This window comes from Artemia franciscana, chromosome 3, assembly GCF_032884065.1.
Source record: "Artemia franciscana chromosome 3, ASM3288406v1, whole genome shotgun sequence".
Classification (NCBI taxonomy): Eukaryota; Metazoa; Arthropoda; class Branchiopoda; order Anostraca; family Artemiidae; genus Artemia; species Artemia franciscana.
The window spans coordinates 54914029-54937587 of NC_088865.1; the positions used below are offsets into that span (position 1 = coordinate 54914029).

At 35.8% G+C, this 23559-nt stretch overlaps 1 protein-coding gene across 3 annotated transcripts in view; it reads left to right on the plus strand.

Annotated features, from left to right (window-relative positions):
- LOC136025429 (mucin-2-like) overlaps nucleotides 1-23559 on the plus strand; it is a 163589-nt gene that overhangs the window by 38781 nt on the left and 101249 nt on the right. For all 3 annotated transcript variants that reach the window (XM_065701458.1, XM_065701461.1, XM_065701460.1), the window contains exons 2-3: nucleotides 9660-9818; nucleotides 19615-19727. In XM_065701458.1, coding sequence (XP_065557530.1) covers nucleotides 9660-9818; nucleotides 19615-19727 — 272 coding nt within the window. The remainder of the gene's footprint in view (nucleotides 1-9659; nucleotides 9819-19614; nucleotides 19728-23559) is intronic.

Below are 23559 nucleotides of genomic sequence, written 5' to 3' on the forward strand. Positions count from 1 at the left end.
TAATTTCTGAACGTTTTTCAACTAATGCAGTTTCGAATTTGGCTCACCGTACATAAAAAATTAACGTAAAATTTGCATATCAATTTTGGTGGATTTATTCTGGATATGAAGTGTTGCTCCCTCTCAATACCTTGCTCTTTACGCTAAAGCTGTTAGCACTTTTAAAAACACTTCCTATTCTAATTAGACGGCCCTGTGTTTCAATTTTAGTAAACAGCCAAACTTTAGCGTAAAGAGCATGATATCAAGGAGGGTGCAACCCTTCATATATGGAATCATTCCTCTTCGTTTTTCAAATAATGCTGGTAAATCTGGGTTACCCTTAATGAAATATACCCCCCCCCGTCACTGAATACTCCTCTCTGGAAATTTCATCCAACCTAAAGTGCATCCCGTCCCCCAGTGAAATTCCCTCGAGACACTTGACTTGACTTTATTAAACAAGAAACAATATGCATAAATCTTATACAAAGGAGACAGGGAGGCAACACGTTTTGGTTCCTTTAAAAATAGAGAGATAAAAAGAAGGAATTACACCTCAATAACTCAAACGGAGTACATAGAGAAAGGGAGAGAGTGAGAGAGAAAAAGCGAAAAAGAAAGAAAAATGAAAAAAAATCGACTCATGGAGACACGGATGGAACTTATAAACTAATTTATTAATAAACTATTTACATTCAGTCCTCGCTATTATAGACAGAGAGAACTGTCTCTTTCAATTACTTTTTACACAGTAAGTAATACACAGAACACAGTATAGACTGTAAAATTAGAATAGATAATCCCCCCTCCCAGTAAAATTACTTGTGGACGATTCAGCGTGAAAAATTCTCCTTAAGATTCTTTAATTTGAATCAAATAAAAAAACCAGTTTTTTTTAACGGGAAGTAAGGAGCGACATTAAAACTTAGAACGAACAGAAATTACTTCGTAAATGAAAGGGCTACTTCCTCATCAACGCCCCGCTCTTTACGCTAAAGTTTGACTCTTTCTCTTGATTCTACATCTTAAAACAGTAAAAAGCTTTAGCGTAAAGAGCAGGGCGTTGATGAGGAAGCATCAACTTACAGGCTTCTCCCCACGGATTGCGGGAGGGGGGTCATTTTACACCTTAAAACATGATTATTTGATCTTTCAACTGTTCTGAACAAAATGGCGATCTCAAAATTTTGATCAGATCAATTTGGGGATAAAAGGGTCATGGGAAGGGGCCCAGTTGCCCTCCAATCTTTTTGGTCACTTAAAAAGGCCACTAGAACTTCTAATTTCCGTTTGATTGAGCCCTCTCCAGATATTCTAGGACCACTGAGTCGATACGATTATCCCTGAAAAAAAAATGAATCCGTGATCTTTCTTCTGGCTAAAAATACAAAGTTCCACATTTTCAAACTGTTCGTGGTAACGAATTGTAATAAGGAGTGACCCGGCTCAATAGTAACCGAAACTCTAAAAAAATGAATTTTGGTACTAATATACATCAAAAGAACCTAGTTTCTATACTAATTTAAATATGAAAAGTTTTATCAAGTTTAGTCTTACAAATCAAAAGTTACGAGCCTGAGAAAATTTGCCTTATTTTCGAAAAAAGGGAGAAACACCCCTAATTGTCAGAGAATCTTAATGAAAATTACACCATCACATTCAGCGTATCAGAAAACCCTATTGTAGAGGTTTCAAGCTCCTATCTGCAAAAATGTGGAATTTTGTATTTTTTCCCCAGAAGAAAGATCACGGATGCGTGTTTATTTGTTGTTCTTTTGTTGTTGTTTTTTTTTTCCCAGGGATGATATTATCGACCCAGTGGTCCTAGAATTTCGCGAGAGGGCTCATTCTATTGGAAATTAAAGTTTATCGTGCCCTTTTTAAGTGACCAAAAAATTGGAGGGCAACTAGGTTCCCTCCCACGCTCATTTTTCCAAAAGTCCCCGAATCAAAATTTGAAATTGCCATTTTGTCGAGCATAGTCAAAAAAAAAATATGTCTTTGAGGAAAACTTGATCCCCCACAGTCCCTGGAAGAAGGGCTGCAAGTTATGAACTTTTGCCCATTGTTTACATATAGTAATGGTTATTGACGAAATATAATGACGCTTTCAGGGAGTATTTTTTCTGTTGGTGGGGGAGGGGTCGGGGGCTACGTGAGAGTATCTTTTCATGGACGAATTTATCATGGGGGAAGAGAATTTTCTTGAAGGGGGCGCTGGAAATTCCAGCATTATTTAAAACAAAAATGAGAAACTGAATGAAAAACAAGTTTTTTCTACTGAAAGTAAGGAGCAACATTAAAACTTAAAACGAATAGAAATTATTAAACATGTGAGGGGATTCGTCCCCTCTTCAATACCTCGCTCTTTACGCTAAAGTACTTTTTGTAATTTCAAAAGAGCTATTTATTCTAATTTACCGGCCTTTGTGGTTCAGGGGTCATTCTTAAAGGATTGGAGCAAAATTCAAACTTTAGTGTAAAGAGCGAGGCATTAACGAGCGAGCGAACCCCTCATATACGTAATAAAAATATACGAATATACAAGTTCGTTACATAAGTTAATCTATAATTAACGTATATTTATTACTACTAAAAACGTTCGTAAAGAAAATTAAAAATTAGTGGCCTTTTTAAGTAAACGAAAAAATCGAAGGGCATTTAGGCCCTCTCCCCCGCCCCTTTTTCTCAAAATTGTCCGATCAAAACTTTGAGAAAGCCATTTAGCCAAATAAAGTAAAATTGATATGTAAATTTCGTTTTAATTGTTCATGTACGGTGAGCCAAAATCAAATCTTCATTAATCCAAAAGCGTTCAGAAAAAAAACCGTGCTTATTTTTTGTACTTATTTATTTGTGCTTAGTTTCGAAGGAGACAAATTTTACCCCTAAACTGAATTCTTTTGTACATTTGGTCTGCTTGGTCCAGGGTTTCACAGGTAAAATTTAAAAATTAAAAGGCTTGCTAGCCCCTTTTACGACCAGAGTTTTAAGCAAATCTTTTTTTTAGTGGGGGGGGGAGGGAGTCTAATAGACCAAAGAGTACAAGTTACAAATTCAAATCCAATTATATAAAATATTTCCTGGATCACTTTAGTGGGTCGTATCTCCAATCTAATTTTGTTATTCAAAATTATTCCCTAATATTCAAAATATTCCCTAACTATTTGGCACAGTAGGCTTCCCTCGGTCCAGGGACCGAAACTTAAAACTTGAAACTTAAGACCTTAAGTTTCAATCTGTTAATATACAACAAGTTTTTGGCATATTCCAGATACCCTAGCACCTTTCCTTCCAAAAGAATAATTTGTTTCAATCTGTTTAGTAAAAAATAGGTTTTTGGACCTTTTTTGGGCCGAATTTTCTGGCAAAATACTATTTTTGTGTGAGTTATAGGCCGTTTATTTTCATATGTAAGCATCAAACCCATAGAATAAAATATTTTCTGGGGCATTTAATGGAGTTTCTTTGACCGTGATCTGCTTTTTAATCTCTTTTTTGTGTTTTCTTTATTTTAGGTTATAAATTAAAAGGAAAGTTGTACTTTATTACAATTATTAATTAGTTGTAATAGTTAGTTAATTATTAGTTTGCATGCTAGGTTTTAGCAGAGGACAACAGAGCTTGTATATGTTATTTTTGTCCTTTACTTTATAGTCTAAATTAAAGTAAAGTTGCAATTTACTGCAACTATTTATTAGTTGCATTAGTTAGTAAAATTATTAGATAATCATGCTAGGTTTTTGTGGAGGACAACGATAGGGGAAAGCCCTACAGATAGGTAGAGTAGCTCCATAGGAGACTTAGACCAAGTAGGACCTTGTCCCAGTGGGGCCCATAATAGAAACTGGGAAACCCTCCCCTAGGGGTCATAATTACAGGTGGAGGAGGAAGAAGGCCCCTCAAATGTACACTCAGCAGAGCCAACTGCCGTGCTCACACGTCAGATGAGTTACAAACCTTCTCCCAGTAATGGGTTAAATTGCATGGTGAAGCAGAACACCATCGTAGGAGGATCCTCTATAGGAGGACAACTGCGGCAGGGCGTAAGATCCAGATTTATGGACAACGGCCTCTGTAAAGGGCTGCCTCGACCCTTTCGGGGTACCTGCAAGACTGGGAAACTTGCGGTCAATTTTTCCCACTTGAAAAGTGGCGCCCCTCGAGGAAATTATAGCCTAGTAAACAACACAGCACTCGTACGGGATTCTGATTATTGGATACTTTTCTGGGCTTGGTTTGTTTTGATGGGCGTTTTCGGGCTGAAAAACCTCTTCCTAGCTAACTTATCTACTATGGGCTGCCTCCCCGTAGTAGCATAATATTTGTAGGCATGAATATATAATAAGTCGGAGGTAATAGGCTTGGGACTGTCTGTGCAGGGTTTCGACTCTTGTTGATAGAAGAGCATCGCCAAGTGCTGAAAACCATGTTGTGACCAAGACGGGCCCAGGATTGCACAAAGCCTCCAACTTACTGGAGGTCCCAGGGACTTCTTGCTGTCCGGTTCTAAGCCGGCTTAAGCTCTTCGGTGTAGACTTGAGAAGATATGTTGGTCCCCATCCTGCACTGGTTCCGGGATCACTGCTTTTCTTGAGGCCAAAATAATTTCAAAGATTTGAAGAACATGAAAATTGGAACTAGGAATGTTTGGAACTTCGAATTCAGACGGTTTGAACTGGATTTATTAGGAGTTTCAGAAACTCATATACCAGGGGTAGGAAGCATGAAATTAGGTGACATAGAATTTGTTTACTCAGGCAGGAAGGATGGGGTACATAGACAGGGAGTAGGGCTCATGATGAATAAGGAAGCTGCTAAGTCTTGTTTAGGCTGGGAAGGTATTAATAATAGAATACTAATTGCTCATTTTATGACTAAAAAGTTTAGGGTATCAGTTATAGTAGTATATGCCCCAATTGAACCAACTGATGGAGATACTAGTGACTCAGATGAATTTTACTTACAGTTACAGGAGCAAATAGACAGGGTAACAGGTAGAAATATGGTGTTTTTGCTAGGAGATTTTAATGCCCAGGTTGGTAGAAATAGGGATAGATGGTATCCTAGCCTAGGTAAATTTGATGTAGGAAAAGAAAACAGTAATGGCTATAGGCTTTTGCAATTTTGTAGGTATAACAACCTAGTTATAACCAATACGGTGTTTGGTCACAAAATGGCCCATAAGTTGACATGGTATTCACGTGATGGTAAGACAGCAAACCTTATTGATTATGTTATTGTAAACAGAAGACTAGCAGGATCAATACAAGATACTAGGGTGTATAGGAGTGCTGTTATTGATGTTAAAAGTAAAGATCACCATCTAGTAGTGTCTAAGGTTAATTTAAAGCTGAAATTTCGGAAGGGTAACTCCCTCCCGGAAAGTTATGATGTTGGTAGACTTCAGGATGAAAATTTGAGAAAAAAATTCCAGGAACAGTTGAGTACTAAACTTGAGGGCTTAAAATTTGACAATGTGGAAGATGGATGGAATGATTTCAGAAAACAATTTGTGAAGCTGCTGATGGTGTCCTAGGGAAGAGTGCTAAGACAGCAACTAGGAATATTAGTGAAAAAGCTTTAGGATTAATAGAGAATAGAAGGGGTTTGTATAAGAATTATCTGAGTGATAGGTCGTATGAAAACAAAAGGAATGTAAAGAAAGTGGAGAAAGCATCAAAATATGAACTAAGGAGATGTGAAATGGAGGTGATGGATAAAATTGTTGAGGATCTGGAAGATGCGGCTAGACGGCATAATAGTAAAATATTATACTGGCATGTTAATAAATTGAAAGGGAGTAGCCAATCCGGACTAGTCCCAGTTAAAGATAAAAATGGGGCCACAATTAGTGACAAGGAAAAAGTTAAAGAAAGATGGGTGGAACATTTTGAGAATGTGCTAAGCCGAGATACAGTTGCAGGAAAAGATATAGATGAAAATGAAAAAGTTTGTGATACCTTGGATGTGAAGGAAGATTTGTTTAGTGAGGAAGAATTAGCGACAGTACTAGAAGGATTAAAAAATAATAAGGCCCCAGGTGCTGATAGTATGATTAATTGAGTTCCTTAAATATGGTGGCTCTGAGGTTAGGAATAAGCTACTGAAGATTATGAACATGATTTTTGAAAAAGGGGAAGTACCCAATGATTTAAGGAAAACCTTAATTAAACCACAGTATAAGAAAGGTGACAAGAGTGAGTGTCGTAATTATCGAGGCATTAGTCTGGTCTCTGTAGGTAGCAAATTACTGAGTAATATGATACTTTTTAGACTGAGACATGCTGTAGACAAAGTTTTAAGGGAAGAACAATGCGGTTTTAGAAAAGGTAGAGGATGTGTCGACCATGTTTTCACTTTTAGGTTAATAATTGAGAAGTCCCTTCGTTGTCAAACACCTTTGGTCCTTAGTTTTATCGATTATGAGCAAGCTTTCGATTCTGTTGATAGAACAGCGTTAACAAAGGTCTTATCGTTATATGGTATACCAGAAAAAAACATTAAAGTGATCTGCGCTATGTACGAGAATAATACTGCTGCGGTTAAGGTAGGAAATGAGGTTAGCAACTGGTTTTGTATTAAATCAGGAGTTAAGCAGGGTTGTGTTCTATCCCCCTTTATATGGATCATTTTGATGGACTTCGTCTTAAGGAGCACAGAAAAGGCAATTGGAGACCATGGAATCAAATGGGGAGGAAGAACGCTCCTGGACTTAGATTATGCTGATGATTTACGCATATTAGATGAAAGTGTGAGCAAAATGAATGAATTTTTAGAGGTTTTACGAGTTCAGGGTGCTAAAATAGGCTTGAAAATTAATGTTAAGAAGACTAAGTCACTAAGGCTAGGAATAAGTGAAGATGAACAGGTGACATTAGGTAACGAAAAGACTGATCAGGTTGGGAGCTTCAGTTACATTGGTAGTATTATTAGTAAAGAGGGTGGGAGCAGTGAAGATGTTAAAAGTAGAATAGCTAAAGCTCAGGGTGTTTTTTCACAGTTAAAAAAAGTTTGGAAGAATACAAAGATAAGCCTACAAACCAAGATTAGAATATTGGAAGCTACAGTGATGACAGTGGTCAAATATGGCTCTGAAGCATGAGCACTCCGAAAAGCAGATGAAAATTTACTAGATGTTTTCCAGAGAAATTGCCTACGGATTGCTCTGGGTACCCGGCTGACTGACCGTATTTCAAACAGTAGGTTGTACGAAAAGTGTGGTTCAATCCCGCTTTCTGGGGCTATAATGAAAGAAAGGTTGAGATGGCTAGGCCACGTTCTACGGATGAAGGATGACAGATTACCGAAGATTGTCCTTTTTGGCCAACCGTCTGGGGCTACACGGAAAGCAGGTCGTCCTTGTATGGGTTGGGAGGATGTCATAAATAAAGATTTAGAGGAAATGGGAACTTCCTGGGAGGGTGTAAAGAGGGAGGCTTTAAATAGATTAGATTGGAGGAGGAGGGTGCGGCTTGGTGTTTCAGGCGGCTTGGTGTTTCAGTGAGTTATTATTAGTAGTAGTAGTAGTAGTAGTTGTCCTAGGACCCAGGAACTTGTGGGTGTAAGTTTCAAACTATTTAGAAAAGTATTTTATAGCTCTTTTATTGGAAACTTTTTTTATGCATTAGGATTCTCTTAAACAAAAAAAAAAAAAAAAATCAGGAATTTAGCTTTTTAGCAGATCAGCTAAAAGTTTTCGAGGTAAAGCCAGCTTCAGATGGACCATTCCCCAAAATCTAATTTTTCTTATCTTAGGTTTCCTGCATGTAACAAACTTAGGGTTGTAAGTTCCGAAGTGACTACGAAAATAGGTCATTTTGCTCTCTTAAGGGCTTTCTAATAAATTTGTCCATTCGAATCCAACTTTTGTCTGCGTTTGCCCGTGTAGTGGTTCTTAAAAGTTTCAAACAAAGTAAAAAATGGACTATTTTGCGATACTACATTCTGGAGGTCCTCCTCCTGTTAAAACAAAAAATTACCTTTTAGAGACCCAATTTTGAGGAAACCAAATTTCAATTCTTAATCGTTCTCTTGGACCAGGGTCCCAATTCCCGAAAACTTAAAGAATATAAGGTCTGTGCCATTCTAAAAAATGGGTCCTCTTATGGCTCCATATTTAGGGAGCCAATACAACCCATACAAAAACTGTGTTTGGACATCTTGGTCTCCTTAATCCAAGGACTTAAAGTTTTAAGTTTAAGCACGTTCAGAACAAAAATTGGGGCTCATTATCGGAACTTATTTTTTGTGTTTCACTTTTTTTCTATGTTTCTTTTGCTGTTATCCTTGAAGCCTAGGAGATTAAGAATATAAGTTACAAGCCAACTGGGAAAAAAAATCTGGCTCTAATTTCTTCCAACTTCTCGGGCCCTTGCCATCAAACAAGATTTTTGCCTTGTTAATCGATTTTGCATCGCCTTATGGATTTTCGCATTTGGATTCAAATTGAAGAGAATTTTTTAAACCACACTGACCTGCCATAATATAATGGAAAAAAAATGTTTTTTTTTTAAGGCTAAACTAATATAACGAAAAAACAAAGTGAATTTTTCGAAAGGACAACTGCCTCTCTTCTTCAGCGCGAACAGAAAAATATTTAAGGAAAATGCCAAAAAAGAAAAAAGAAAAACCTTAGTAAAAACGGAGAGTCAATGTGAAAAAAGTCAATGTGATAAAAACAACAATAAAAACCAATGAACGGTGTTTACCTCAAACTTCTACCCTCTATCAGCCTCTTCGTTCTAAAAAAAAAACATGTTCATCTTGACCCAGAGAAGGATTTTTAAAATTTTTAACCATTCTGACGTCCAAGATCAATGCCGAAACCCCCCTCCCATTCCGCATAATGTATTAGCCTTGCCTTAGGGTATGTGGGGATCTTATCATGCCTAGAGAAATATTAAATGGACCTTTCTAATATTCTGATAAAGATTATTACCTCCAAATTTTGATCGAATATCCAAGAGGTCTACGGTGTATGGTTATAAAAAGGACCAATGGAGGAGGGTTGATTCCCCTCCCATTCCTTTTAACCCTTATAAAATGGAAATAGAGCTTCTAATTTTTCAGGTGATCGTTTTGATTAAGTTGTTGAAATTAAATTAACAGTTTGCATTTACTACATTAAAAAATAGTAAATCTTATTAACTTAGAATCATCACTAGAACAGATTGTTTTGATGTATAACTTCAAGTAGTATTATTCAAACAGTACGCAGTATGAAAAGTGTGGTTGAATCGCGCTTTCTAAGGGTATAATGAGAGAAAGGTTGATATGGCCAAGGCCCCTTTTGCGGATGAAAGATGATATATTGCCAAAGATTGTCCTTTTCAGCGAGCCGTCTAGGGCTAAACGGAAAGCAGGTCGTTCGTGGTTGGGGTGGGAGGATGTCACAAAGAAAGATTTGAAGGAAATAGGAACTTCCTGGGAGGGTTTGAGAAGAGAGGCTTTGAATAAATTCGGACGGAGGAGGAGTTTGCGTAGCTGTATCAGCCTCAGGCGGCTGGGTGCTGCGGTGAGTTATTAGTAGTATTAGTAGCGAAAATTGTTTTCAAGATTATGCAGTTGAAAGTTTCAGTTCTAATCAGAAGGAACGTTTTCTGTCTTTCATTATCATAAATGGATTAACATATATTAACTACTACTAAATACTTAAGGTTTTGTCATAATTCAAGGTATCGAGTCTATCGACGGAAGCTGTTTTGATGATGAAGTCGCCATTTGCAAGGAAGTTTCCCGCGCATGTCAAATAACATATGACGCGTCCGGAAGTAGAGACTTTGAATGTGCTTGCCAATACCCCTTTCTGGAGAGAAATGGAGACTGCATATATGGTAAGACTTAATGGGTAATTTAGAAGGGCGGTTGATGTCCTCCTTTTCCAAATCAACCATTTTTTATGTTAAATAAAAAAAACTAGTTTTTTTTAACTGAAAGTAAGGAGCGACATTCAAACTTAAAACGAACAGAAATTAATTCGTATATGAAATGAGTTTCCCCTCCGCAATCCCTCGCTCTTTACGCTAAAGTTTTTAATTGTTTTAAAAATTAGAATTGCTGCAAAGAGTCAAACCCTAGCGTAAAGAGCGTGGGATTGTGGAGGGGAAAACCCATTTCATATACGGATTAATTTCTGTTCGTTTTAAGTTCTAATGTTGCTCCTTACTTTCAGTTAAAAAAAACTAGTTTTTTTTATTTAATTTCTGAGCCTTTCTGAATTAATGCATGTTTGATTTTGGCTCTCCGCACATAAATTATTAAAATGAAATTTGAATACTAATTCTCTTTTTGGCTAAATGGGTTTCACTTAAATTTGATCAGACGTTTTTGAGAAATAAGGGGTTGGGAAGGAGGCACAGTTGCCCTCTAATTTTTCGGTTATTTAAAAAGGCAACTAGAACTTTTAATTTTTAAAGAACGTTTTTATTAGTAAAAAATATACGTAACTTAAGAATTAATTTACGTAAAAAACTTTTATATTCTTATATTTTATTATGTAAATGAGGGGGTTTGTCCCCTCGTTAAAACCTCGCTCTTTGTACTAAATCTTAAGTTTTGTCCCAATTCTTTAAGAATGACCCTTGAATTAGAAAGGACGTACAATAAGTAGTTGAAATTACTAAAAATTCTTTAAAATAAAGAGCGATGCATTTATCTCCTCCTAAATACCTCGCTCTTTATGCTAAAGTATTTTTAGAACCCCTCATGTGCTTAATAATCTCTGTTCGTTTTAAGTTTTAATGCTACTCCTTACTTTCAACTGAGAAAACTTTTTCATGTTTATTTTTTCATTGTTTTTTTTTTAGTAATGCTAGAAAATCATGCGACCTTTTCATTGAGTTTCTCTTCCCCCATGAAATAGTCCTCCAAGGAAAGATACTCCTACATAGCCCCCTCCCCTGAACCCAACTCCCCCATAAACCAAAAGAATCCCCCTGAAAACATCTGTACACTTTCCAATAACCATTACTGTATGTAAATACTGGTCAAAGTTTGTAACTTGCAGCCCCTCCCCCAGGGACTGTGGGGGAATAAGTCATCCCCAAAGACATAGTTATTATGGTTTTCGACTTTGCGGAACAAAATGGCTATCTAAAAATTTTGATCCGTTGATTTTGGGAAAGACAAGCGTGGGAGGGGGCCTAGGTGCCCTCCAATTCTTTTGGTCACTTAAAAAGGACACTAGAACTTTTTATTTCCATTAGAATGAGCCCTCTTGCGACATTCTAGGACCACTTGGTCGATACGAAGACCTCTGGGAAAAAACAAACAAAAAAAACAAACAAACACGCACCCGTGATCTGTCTTCTGGCAAAAAATACGAAATTCCACATTTTTGTAGATAGGAGCTTGAAATTTTTGCTATTAGGTTCTCTAATACGGTGAATGCGATGGTGTGATTTTCGTTAAGATTCTATGACTTGTTTTCCCCTATTTTCCAAAATGTTTTCAGGCTCTTAACTTTTGACGACAAAGATTAAATATGATGAAAATTATATATTTAAAATCAGCATGAAAATCCGATTCTTTTGATGTATCTTTTAGCATCAAAATTCTTATTTTTAGAGTTTCGTGTACTATTGAGCCGGGTCGCTCCTTACTACAGTTCGTTACCACGAACTGTTTGATTTCTGATTCTTTTTCCAAATCATACCCAGGCCTAACCAAGATATAATTTGAGGTACCGGTCCTTTAAATCCCTGCTAATTGCTTCTAAAATGTGTATATCAATAATTGTACGTTGATTAGCTCCGTTATACGGTTAAAATTACAATTTCAATTTTCGATAAAATTTGAATAAACTAAAAAAAATTGGCAATAAATAGAAATTTTGGTAAAAAGTCCATCTTAATATTATTATAATAAAGAATTTCGGTTGGATGAAAATGAGTAGCCTATTATTGTTTGTATGGATGGAAATTCTGTGAGTATTTTGATCTTCTACATAACTGAAGCTATCACAACTTCTAAAATAGTATTATGTTATCGATATTAAGGCATTGCATACAATTGTTTAAATAGATTGATGCACTTCACATAAATAGAAAATGCTATAATTTAAAATGATGAAAACTAAGTTCCTAGCAGTAAATGTCCCAAAGAAATTTCCTAGTTGGTAATGGCCTGCCATGCCTTTCCCACCTTTGCCCTGGTAAATATAGGAATGTAACATTTTAGCTGTATAGAGAAACATTTTAATTAATTCCTATTCCCCCTACCGCTTTCAATATTTATCCGAAGCCTCATCAAGAGTAAGCAGTTTGTCCATTAAAATCTACGTTCATAGGAATCTATCCTACCATACCTAAAAAATGACTCAACCCCCTCTTCATTACAGCTTATACGCAATTGCAAATCACCAAACGCAGCCTAGTTTCATTACAAATAGAGGGAATCAGCTTGGTTGAATCCAGTACTGTCACCGTGTGGCACTACTTCTTTTGCAACTGGGACGCCTAAAATATAGCTACTGATGCTTTCAAATCAATTAGCTTCTCAGAATTTTAAATTGATAGAAAATTTGTCCTCTTCGGAATGAAGTCGTAGTTTGATGCCCTAAAATGGCAGAAAACAAGACTTTTCCCTGGCAATCAACATGCATGGAAGAGTCATCAAGAAAATTCTTCTGAAAAAAAGTGAAATTCCAAAGTTTTGAGACTAGAGCTTGAAACCTCTACTGTAGGGCTCTCTGATATAATGTATCTAAAAAAATGATTTTCAATAAAGTTACTTTCTTTTTTGGGAATGTTTCACTTTTTTCAAAAGTCACGCAGATTTCCTCAGAATTTTGGTTCTGGGTGGGCAACAACAAACTAAAAAAAATTGTATATTTATAATTAGCATAAAAAGCCGATACTGCCGGTGTAGCAATTGTCATGATAATTCCATTTTTAGTTTTGGTGAAAATTGGCCAAGTCACTTTTTACTTCCAGTTTTTTATCATAAAATATTTGATAAGATTCTCTTGTGACGAAAATTTGTCTGAACCTTATGATAAAAATGTAAATCATAATTTTATTTAGTTTAATAGGACAATAAAAAGAAAGAGGATCAATTTGACAGCTGGATAGTTAAGTTTAAATTTTGTTTTCCTTTCGCTGTTCTATTTTATTTAATTTTTTCTTAATGTCTGAATATATAAGGGATTTAAGTTCTTGGAGAGAATTGTCCAACTTTGAAAGAGGTATAGTTTACATCGCCGTTATAAAATTAAAACGTGGTATCTTTGTATGCAGGGTGATTTTTGATATCTCTACTCCTTCTGTAAACTATTCTAAGGCGTAGGAAATTGCATGAATATAAGTCTAGATCTGTTTTAATCTACCAAAGCAATAAATCTCTCTGTAATTTTGGTTTAAGTTTCATTTTTTTAAAGATTGAATACATATCAATTAAATACATTATTGGTTGAATAAATTGATCCCTTTGCCAGGAACCCTTGTCGTTTAAAATTTACTGTATTTTGTTTCATTTTGCATGGAATTCAATTGTTCTTTTTATTTGAAAGCTTTTTCCGAAAAGTTTTAAAAATCAAGTTATTCCTACGAAAAAATATCCTGAAATATATTTCCTGTCACCCAACCACCTCTGATAGTTTGGTGTCTACCCCCCTCCGGAAATTTTTTGCCGTTACCCCTTAAAATAGGGCTTCTTTTAAAAAAGTAGAGCTTCAATAGAAAAACCCAACTAATCTTGCTTTATCTAAGATATTGATTTATTTTAACTGTTGGTGATAGATAAGAAGTTAATTGAATCAATCCTTGTAACGCCAAGAATCATCCCACGTAGCAGGGCCCAAATTATCGTTTTTTCCAAATATAAATGTTAAAGAAGCACTGAGTTCCTGAAAGACGGGATGCAGCACTAGACTTTCTAGTCCAAACTGTCATTACTGATTTCCCTTTCGTAGCCCTTCAGCCTGGACGTGTATTCTTCATAATTATATGCGGTAAAGTTTCGTCAAAAATAAGTATCGATTTAAATTCTTGGTAGAAAAAAAGTTCTAAGACCCGGTTTCGGGATAATTTTCTCCAATAAATTTGAATTTTTAAACTGGCACTAGAACTCTCTATGTCGGATCGTTTTTATGACTGCAAAGGGGGAAGGGGATGAAAGTTTCATTTATTTTGAAAAACAACTGTTTTCTATATGTGTTTCTTATAACTGTTTCTTATATGTGTCTTTTCTTATAGCATGAATAGCATACTACATTTTTCTGTGGGTGCTAAGTTCTTTCCATGTCTCTGAATTTCTTTTTGTGTCAATTATTAATTTTTGATAAAAGTGCTATTGAGATAACTCAAATCGCCTAAATATCACATGTTTAAATTTTATAAAGTCCCTTGTGTAATCCTTTATTGAAGCCAGAAAGGCAGTTTGTGGCCTCTCATATAGGTAGTGTTGCATTATAGTTGCCGTTGTTCTTCCGTGAAATCTTTTAATTCCGACTGAAAGTATATGGTACGCATTCAATCATATTTAGATGACTGTTAATATGCTTGGGATCTTCTCCTTTCAATTACTTCTATCATTAGTCTCCTTTTTTCTCTATCGAGCACCTCTTTCTTTTTCCTAGCCTTTTTGTCAGCCTCCTCTATTTCCTTTTTATTAATTGAAAAAAACTTTCCGAAAAATATGTTTTTCAAAGAGAAGTAAAAGCCATTTTAAACTTAAGATAAGAAAAACAAATACCTGTTAAAATTCAAACTCAAAACGGCTACAAATTTCTATTAAAGAATACGTGAAACCGAAGACGAACATAAATTAGACAAACAATCATAGCAAAATAATACAAAACAAGCAATAATATAAATGAATAAATAAATCTTAAAGAGAGTAATGCTTAAATTTAATATGCAAATCAAGGTTAAAACGAAAAAAATATTTTACTATTGAAGTATAAATGAATACCACAGAAATCACGAACGAACAGAAATTAAATAAACAAACATACAATAGATAATATTATAAATGAATAAATAAATCTTAAAACGAGTGAAACTTAAATTCCATATACAAATCAAATTTGAAGCGAATAAAAATCCCTACAAAACAGACTTCCAGAACTTTTTCCTTGTCTCATTGTAAAAGTCTAAAACATACTGCGTCATTGAATTAGAGCATTGAATTAATTTTATTCGTTTTGGTCATATCCCAATTTTTTAAGTTTTATTAAATTTTCTTTATTTTTCTAATATAAGGACTTCCCATTCAGTTAAGGGTTCAAGATACAATTTGGTTGGGTAGCGATTACTAAAATTAGAAAGAACAAATCATCGAATTCGGTATAATTTACAAGCTAGCTAAATGATCGAAAAGCTGGAAAATTTTGATAAATCGTATATATGGAGGCTAATCAAACAGTTCGTGGTAATGAACTGTAAGTAAGGAGCGATTCGGCTCAATAGTAACCGAAACTCTAAGAAGCGGAATTTTGATACCAATAGATACATCAGAAGAATTGTATTTTGATGCTGATTTCAAATTTATAAGTTTCATTAAGTTTAGTCCTATCTATCAAAAAATAGCAGCATGAGAATGATTGCCTTATTTTCGAAAATAAAGGGGAAACACCCCCTAAAAGTCATATAATCTAAACCACACGATCAGATTAAGCGTATCAGAGAATTCTACTCAAGAGGTTTCAAGCTCCTATCAGCAAAATGTGGAATTTTGTATTTTTTGCCAGAACAATGATCACGGATGAATGTTTATTTGTTTGTTTGCTCCCCAAGGGTGATCGTATCCACCCAGTGTTCCTATAATATAGCGAGAGGGCTCACCTCAACAGAAATTAAAGTTCTAGCGCCCTTTTTCTGTGAACAAAAAATCGGAGGTCAACTAGGCCCCCTCCCAAACTCGTTTTTCCAGAGTCCCCCAATCAAAATTTTTAGTTAACTATTTTGTTCAGCATTGTCAAGAAATCTAATAACTATGTCTTTATGTGTAAAATAACCCCCCCACTACAGTCTCCGAGGGAAGGGCTGCAAGTTGTGAACTTTACCCATTGTTTACATATAGTATTTGTTATTGGGAAGTATACGGCCATTTTTTTTTGGGGGGGGGGGGGGGGTTGGGGGTTGGGTGGGGAGTGAGTTTTTACATGGGGCGGATTTTTACGGGGAAAATATTCCTTGGGGAAGGAAATTTCTGAGGATTGAATATTCCAAGGGCAATGTTACACTGTAATTTTGTCAGAATTACTATACGAAATTCTTTTTAATTGGCCTAAATTCACTTTACGAAATTTTTATGGGGAGATATTCCGGGGGAATTATCCAGAAGCTTTTTCCGCGTGTTTTGTTTTCTGGGAAATAAATTCCTCAGAAGGGGGCATTTCTTGAGTGATCGAGAAACCGAGTAGAGATTTAAGTATTATTCAAATAAAAGAATACTAAGGAGAATCTTCCACAAGTTTTTTCAGGGTGAATCTTCCACAAGTAATTTTACATGGAGGGGGATTCTCAGCGAGGATGGAACTGTCTAGAGAGAATTTGACGGGAGGGGGGGGTCCACTTTACGTTGGATAAAATTTCTACCGATGAGTTTTCCGCGAGGGGGAGGGGGTATATTTCATAAAGGGTGAGCAAGATTTACCGCTATTATTTAGAAAACGAACAGAAATTATGCCATATATGAAGAGTTGTCCCCTCCTCGATAACTTGCTCTTTATTTTAAAGCTGTTAGCACTTTCAAAGAAGAGCCAAGAGCTCATATGGCACTTGTGACGAGGTCAGAAGAACCAAGAGCCAAGAGCTCATATGGTATGAGCTCTAGCAAAATTCTAAGAATCAATAGATTGCTTTAAAGGAAAATCAGAGGCTTAATGCCGGTCGAGATTTAAGATAAGAGCTCTGAGTCACGAGGTCCTTCTAAATATCAAAATTCATTAAGATCCGATCATCCACTCCTAAGTTAAAAATACCTCAATTTTTCTATTTTTCTTTTCCTCTCCCTTCAGCCCCCCAGATGGTCGAATCGGGGAAACGACTTTATCAAGTCAATTTGTACAGCTCCCTGACACGACTACCAATTTTCATCGTCCTAGCACGTCCAGAAGCACAAAACTCGCCAAAGCGCTGAACCCCACCACCTAATTCCCCCAAAGAGAGCGGATCCAGTCCAGTTACGTCAATCACGTATCTACGACAGTTATAAGCGTTTTCCAAGATTTCCGGTTTTGCCTTCCAACTCCCCCAAAGTCAACAGATCTGGTCGGGATTTGAAATAAGAGCTCTGAGACATGAGTTCCTTCTAAATATCAAATTTTATTAAGATCCAGTAACCCGTTCTTAAGTTAAAAATACCTCAATTTTTCCAACTTTCCAAATTAACAACCCCCAGCTCCCCCAAAGAAAACGGATCCGTACCAATTATGTCAATCACGTATCTATAACTTGTGCTTATTCTTCCCATCAAGTTTCATCACGATCTCTCCAATCTAAGCGTTTTCCAAGATTTCCGATTTCCGAGATTTTTGTTTCCCCCCTACAACCCTCTCTGTCCTCAGATCCGATTCGAATTGAAAATTAAGCATCTGAGACATAATTTTCTTCTATATATCAAGTTTAATTAAGATCCGATCACCCATTCGTAAGATACCTCGATTTTCACGTTTTCCAACAATTCTGGTCCCCCCCCAACTCTCCCCAATGTCACCAGATCTGGATGGGATTTAAAATAAGATATCTAAAGCACAAGATCCTTTTAAATATCAAATTTCATTTAGATCTAATCATCCGTTCGTAAGTTACAAATATCTCATTTTTTCTAATTTTTCCGAATTAATCCCCCCCCCCAACTCCACTCAAGACAGCGGATCCAGTCTGGTTATTTCAGTCTTATATCTTGGACTTGTGCTTATTCTTTCCACCAAGTTTCATCCTGATCTCTCCGCTCTAAGCGTTTTCCAAGATTTCCGGTTCCCCCTCCCCCCCAATGGTACTGGATCCAGTTGGGATTTAAAATCAGATATCTGAGCTACGAGGTTCTTCTAAATATAAATTTTCATTAAGATATGATCACTCCTTCGTAAGTTAAAAATACCTCATGTTTTCTAATTTTTCAGATTTAACCCTAGCCCCCCCAACTCCTCCAAAGAGAGAGGATCCGTTCCGGTTATGTCAATCACGTATCTAGGACTTGTGCTTATTTTTCCCACCAAGTTTCATCCCGATCCCTCCACTCTAAGCATTTTTCAAGATTTTAGGTCCCCCCAACTCTCCCCAATGTCACCGGATTCGGTCAGGATTTAAAATAACAGCTTGAGACACAATATCCTTCCAATATCCAAATATCATTAAGATCCAATCACTCCTTCGTAAGTTAAAAAACTTCATTTTTTTTTCTTATTTTTCAGATTACACCCCCCTCCCCCAACTCCCCCAAAGAGAGCAGATCCGTTCTGGTTATGTCAATCACGTATCAAGGACGTCTGCTTATTGTCCCACCAAGTTTCATCCCGATCCCTCCACTCTAAGCATTTTCAAAGATTTTAGGCTCCCCCTCCAACTCCCTCAATGTCACCAGATCAGGTGGGGATTTAAAATAAGAGCTCTGAGACACGATATCCTTCCAAACATCAAATTTCATTAAGATCCAATCACCCGTTCGCAAGTTAAAAATACTTCATTTTTTCTATTTTTCCAAATTAACCGGCCCCCCACTCCCCCCCCCAGATGGTCCAATCAGGAAAAAAACTATTTCTAATTTAATATGGTCCGGTTTCTGATACGCCTGCCAAATTTCATCATTCTAACTTACCTGGACGTGCCTAAAGTAGCAAAACCGGGACAGACAGACAGACCGACAGAACGACAGATTTACGATTACTATATGTCACTTGGTTAATACCAAGCGCCATAAAAAGTGTTCTATTCTAGTTAAATTGTCCCCTTGTTTCAATTTTAGTAAACAATCAAAATTTAGCCAGAATAAAGCCAGAATTCGGAATAAATTATTCGGAATAAATATGCCAAAATTAATATGCAAATTTTATTTTTGTGATTTTTCATGTACGGTGAGCCAAATTCGAACCGGCCTTAGTTGAAAAACGTTCAGAAGCTAAATAGATAAAAAAAAACTAGATTTTTTTAACTGAAAGTAAGGAGTGACATTAAAACTTAAAACGAATAGAACTTATTACGTATATGAAAGGGGACCTCCCCTCCTGAACGCCTCACTCTTCATGCTAATGTTTTTATTGTTTTAAAAGTAGAGTTGTAACTAATAGTCAAACTTTCACGTAAAGATCGAGGCATTGAGGAGGGGACAGCCCCTTTCATATTCAGAATAATTTCTGTTCGTTTCAAGTTTTAATGTCACTCCTTTCTTTCAGTTAAAAAAACTTGTTTTTTTTTATTTAAGTGCACAAAGGTGATACAAAATACAATTAATCTTTTTCTTACATGCAGAACTGCATAAGGAAACAAAAAAGAAATTCAAGTACTTATTTACCCAGTGGCTGAATCCTTGAATCAAGACGAAGAATTTATCAAACGCAATGGTCAACTACAAAAATTATTTTTACGGAATTAATTAGTCTCGTCCCGGATCAGCTAAATCTTTTTTCTTGGTAATTTGAAATAATAAAACTAAGCCCTCATTAATTAATAACTTTTAAATTTTCAGAACCCGAATCTCATCATTTTAAGCTGAAGATGGAGCTAACGAATATGTATCCTTTGATCGATTTGAATGATGTTATCAATTATCATAGACTCAAAGAAGACCTTAAAGAATGGGTATGTATTTTTTTTTCCCTTTTCCTAAACAGTTGGAAATATCATGTGACTAAAAACAGAATCACTAGAATTTTTTTTTTTAATACACTAAAAAAAGAGACGCCAGAACAGTTTGCTTTTATTGATTTTTTGATTCTAGTGTAGAAAGTTGAAAAATTTCCGTTTCAACTAAAAACTACATTTAGTTCCGCTTTCGCTCCGTAAAAGTTTTGTAATGCTAAATTCGCGACCAAGTTTTGTAATGCTAAATTATCCAGGTGAAAATACGATAAGAAGTTCTTTCCCAATTCTTTCTTTTTGTTTGTTTCCCTATTCTTTGTTTTTATTTAGTGAAAAAGTAGTCCAATCAACTTAGAAACTAGATTGTAAGCAAAAGAATAATTTAAACAAGGAGGTGCTCACTTTTTACCTCCTACTGCACACCCAAAAGAACTACCTTAACGCTAAGCTGTGCTGTTATAAGCCTTCTCACACCATATTCCAACAAATCACACCACCACCTTAAACCATACAACGCTGGGTCATACTCCAAAATGCACACAATACCCTCTTTTACGCTTCGTTGTACCATGTTTCACCTTTTATCACCACATTACAATATACCCCATGACGCTCCACCTCACCACCCTATACCCTAACGCACCTGCACCGCAGACGATAATTGGGGAGGTAGGAGTGATGAGTGCGAAGTGATTCAGATCATACCGAGACAAAATGGCATCCTGCGAAGCCATTCAGTATGTCATCAAGATAGACTTCCCTTCATACCATATTTATTTGTAAAGTTTTTACTTGTGAATTCAGCGATGGATATATTCTTTAGCAATCAAGTCATACTAAATTTTGAAATATACTATTGTGCATTACTAGCTATTTCCTTAGATTAATTTATGTAGTATTACTGACGAAAAAAGTGATTGCAGGAAGATTCTTAGAATAAACAGGCTTTGGCAGCTTGACTACACAACGGTAAAATAAACTATGAATCGACAACATATTGGAATTTATTTTCAGACTTAGGGTTTAACAGGTGACAAAGTGCAATATTTGTTGGAGCAAATAGGGGAGTTCCTTGGTTGTTCTATATAAACAAAATGACATTCGTTTGAAGTCATTAGCATGATGACTTCTTATGTTTTTATTACTTTTTTTTTATCACTGTTAACTTTCTAAATACAAAATAAAGAACTGTAATGTGCTGACACAATAAAGATAATTGTTTGCTGATTGCGTTGCTTCAATTAAACCAACAAATTGAATGTATCTAAAAATCAAAGTAATAATGAAAACGTGATTTGGGGGCTAGAATCGATTTGTTTCAGAGGCAATGCCCTAGCTTTGTCTAAGATAAAGAGCCATGAGGCTTCAAAGTATTATCTCTTTGCCTTTTATTCCCAGAGTCACTTCACATGGAACTAGAGCTACTTGTGACTGTAACTATCTGCAGCTATGATTTTGACTACTTGAAATTGTGACTACTTACGATGGCTGCTGCAACTACCTCCACTGCCTCCAGGGGTGACATAACCCCCAAAGCCCCTAGGGGGGGCTGTAATATATAATAGCTGCCCATTGTTTGAACAAATAGTTTCTTTGGAGAAAAAGGGCATTTTTGATCCTAGGTCTACGAAATGACTTAAAAGAGTAAGATAAAACTATCAAATGATGCCGAGGGGAGTTAAAAAAATAAAATAAATCAAAATGCACTTTTTGCATGTTAGTCGTCAAAAGGGCGTATTCTATGTATGTCAGCTATTTGTGAGGGTACTAAGTTTAAAATTTCAGAGCATGTTGAGGGGGATGCTGAAAAATGAGTAAATGGAAACCAGTTATCCTCCTCTCTACTATTTTTAGATTGCCCCTTCATTACTGATGAAAATTTTTAGATAGCCATCTTCTTCAGAATAGTAAAAAGGTCTAACAACTAAGCCTACGGGAAGAACGTAATCGCCCCCCAACTTTCAGGGAGAGAGTTTTAAATAATACGGTTTTGCCATGGTTTAAATACAGGATTTATTGTCGGGAAAAGAGGAAATTTTAAACCTGGGTGGGCCCGTAAAGGCTAAGGGCATGAAGGTGAAACATCAGAGAATATTGAACTAAATCAAGAGAAACTGTTTGAGTTATTAAAAAGATCCATATGCAATATTTTAGGAACGGCTAAGGGTTTTAAGTCAAAACTCTCATGGATACTGCAGCCATTAGTCTACTGTTACTACGATTGCAACTCTGACTTTTTGCGACTGAAACTGCTTGCGACTATGACTACTTTCTAGTGTGACTAAGACTACTTGCGAATGCCAACACTTGCAACTTCGACTTCTTCCAACTACGACTGTAATTGCTTGGGACTGCCGCTGTGACTACTTGCGGCTGCGACTATCTTCGTCTGCAACTGAGACAACCTGTGACTGTGACTGTCACTACGAGTGCCTGCAACAACGTCTTTGACAACTTGCAACTACAACTACTCGCAACTGCGATAACTTGTGACTGTAACTATTTCTGGCTTGAACTGTAACTACTTGCAACTACAGTAGTGACTAGTTGTCACTATAACTAATTTTAACTGTGACTCAAAAAGTTGTATGTGCAATATCTCAGGAATTACATAAGTTATTAAGTTGACACTTTAAGACAGCTTTTGGGGGGAATATTTCACTCAATCGCAAGACACTAGGTGCATCTAGGTTTTCAAACTGTTGTATCTATATTAGTTTCAGGAATTGTTAATGGTACAAAATGAATGACTTCTGGGAATGCTTGGGGGATGTTAGACTAACTCTAAAGACTCTATAAAATTCGAAGAGAATGCTGAGGGGAGTGCTGAACTTAAAGGCACTGCATGCATCCAACTTGTCAAAAGATGCTACTTGCAATATCTCAAGAACGGTTAAAACCATTATTTAATCAAATTTCAAATTTAACTTAAACCAAATTTAAATAAATTTTATTTAATCTAATCAGAGGCAGCTCTTAGTTTGCTTTATTCAACTTAAGAATCTAAGCTAAAATCTGATTTTTAATTCCTAAGCAGAAAACTTGAATAACTTGAGAAACATTCATTATATTAACCAATGATGAGACTTTGGCAATCAAAAACGAACAGTAATTAATTCTTAAGAAACTTTCCAAATAATGAGCTTCTCAAAGAAAATTAAAGAGTCTAATTAAAATTTAAGGCGAGAAGAAATAAAGTCCTATAATAATTCAAACTTTAAAACAACCGAATATTACTTTCAAAGATTAAATGGACACCCAACGGAAAAGAAATTGAAATAAATTATCACTTCATCAATAAAGATTACAGAGGCAGGCATAAATTTATAACTAAATTAAAAAAAGTTTGATCTGAATATTCAATTAAATTTTGACTTGTTTTGAATATATTCTTTCAAATATATAATTTATAGTTATTTTACATCTGTTATATCAGTATCTATTACCTTGCTGCTTGATTATCTATTTAGATTTAATTATGTTAAGCTGAAATTAAACGTTTCATAGAGTTCGTAGTAACAATCTGTAAGTAAGGAGTGACCTTTGTTAACAGAAATCGAAAACATAAAGCAAGAGCATTGATAACAAAATATAGAAAAAAAATGGCTTTTATCCTGAATATAAATATGAAAAAAATTTAAGATTAAACAAAACAAACCTAAAAGAGTGAGTGCCTTGATGGACTTTATGCTATCAAACTCAACATATAAGGAACTCTCCTACTGCAGAGATACCGAAACCCTATCTGCGGGATTGTAAAATTTTGCATTTTTTCGAGAAGATTTATCAGGAGGATGCTTTTTCTGGATGTATGTTTATTTGTCAGTTGTTT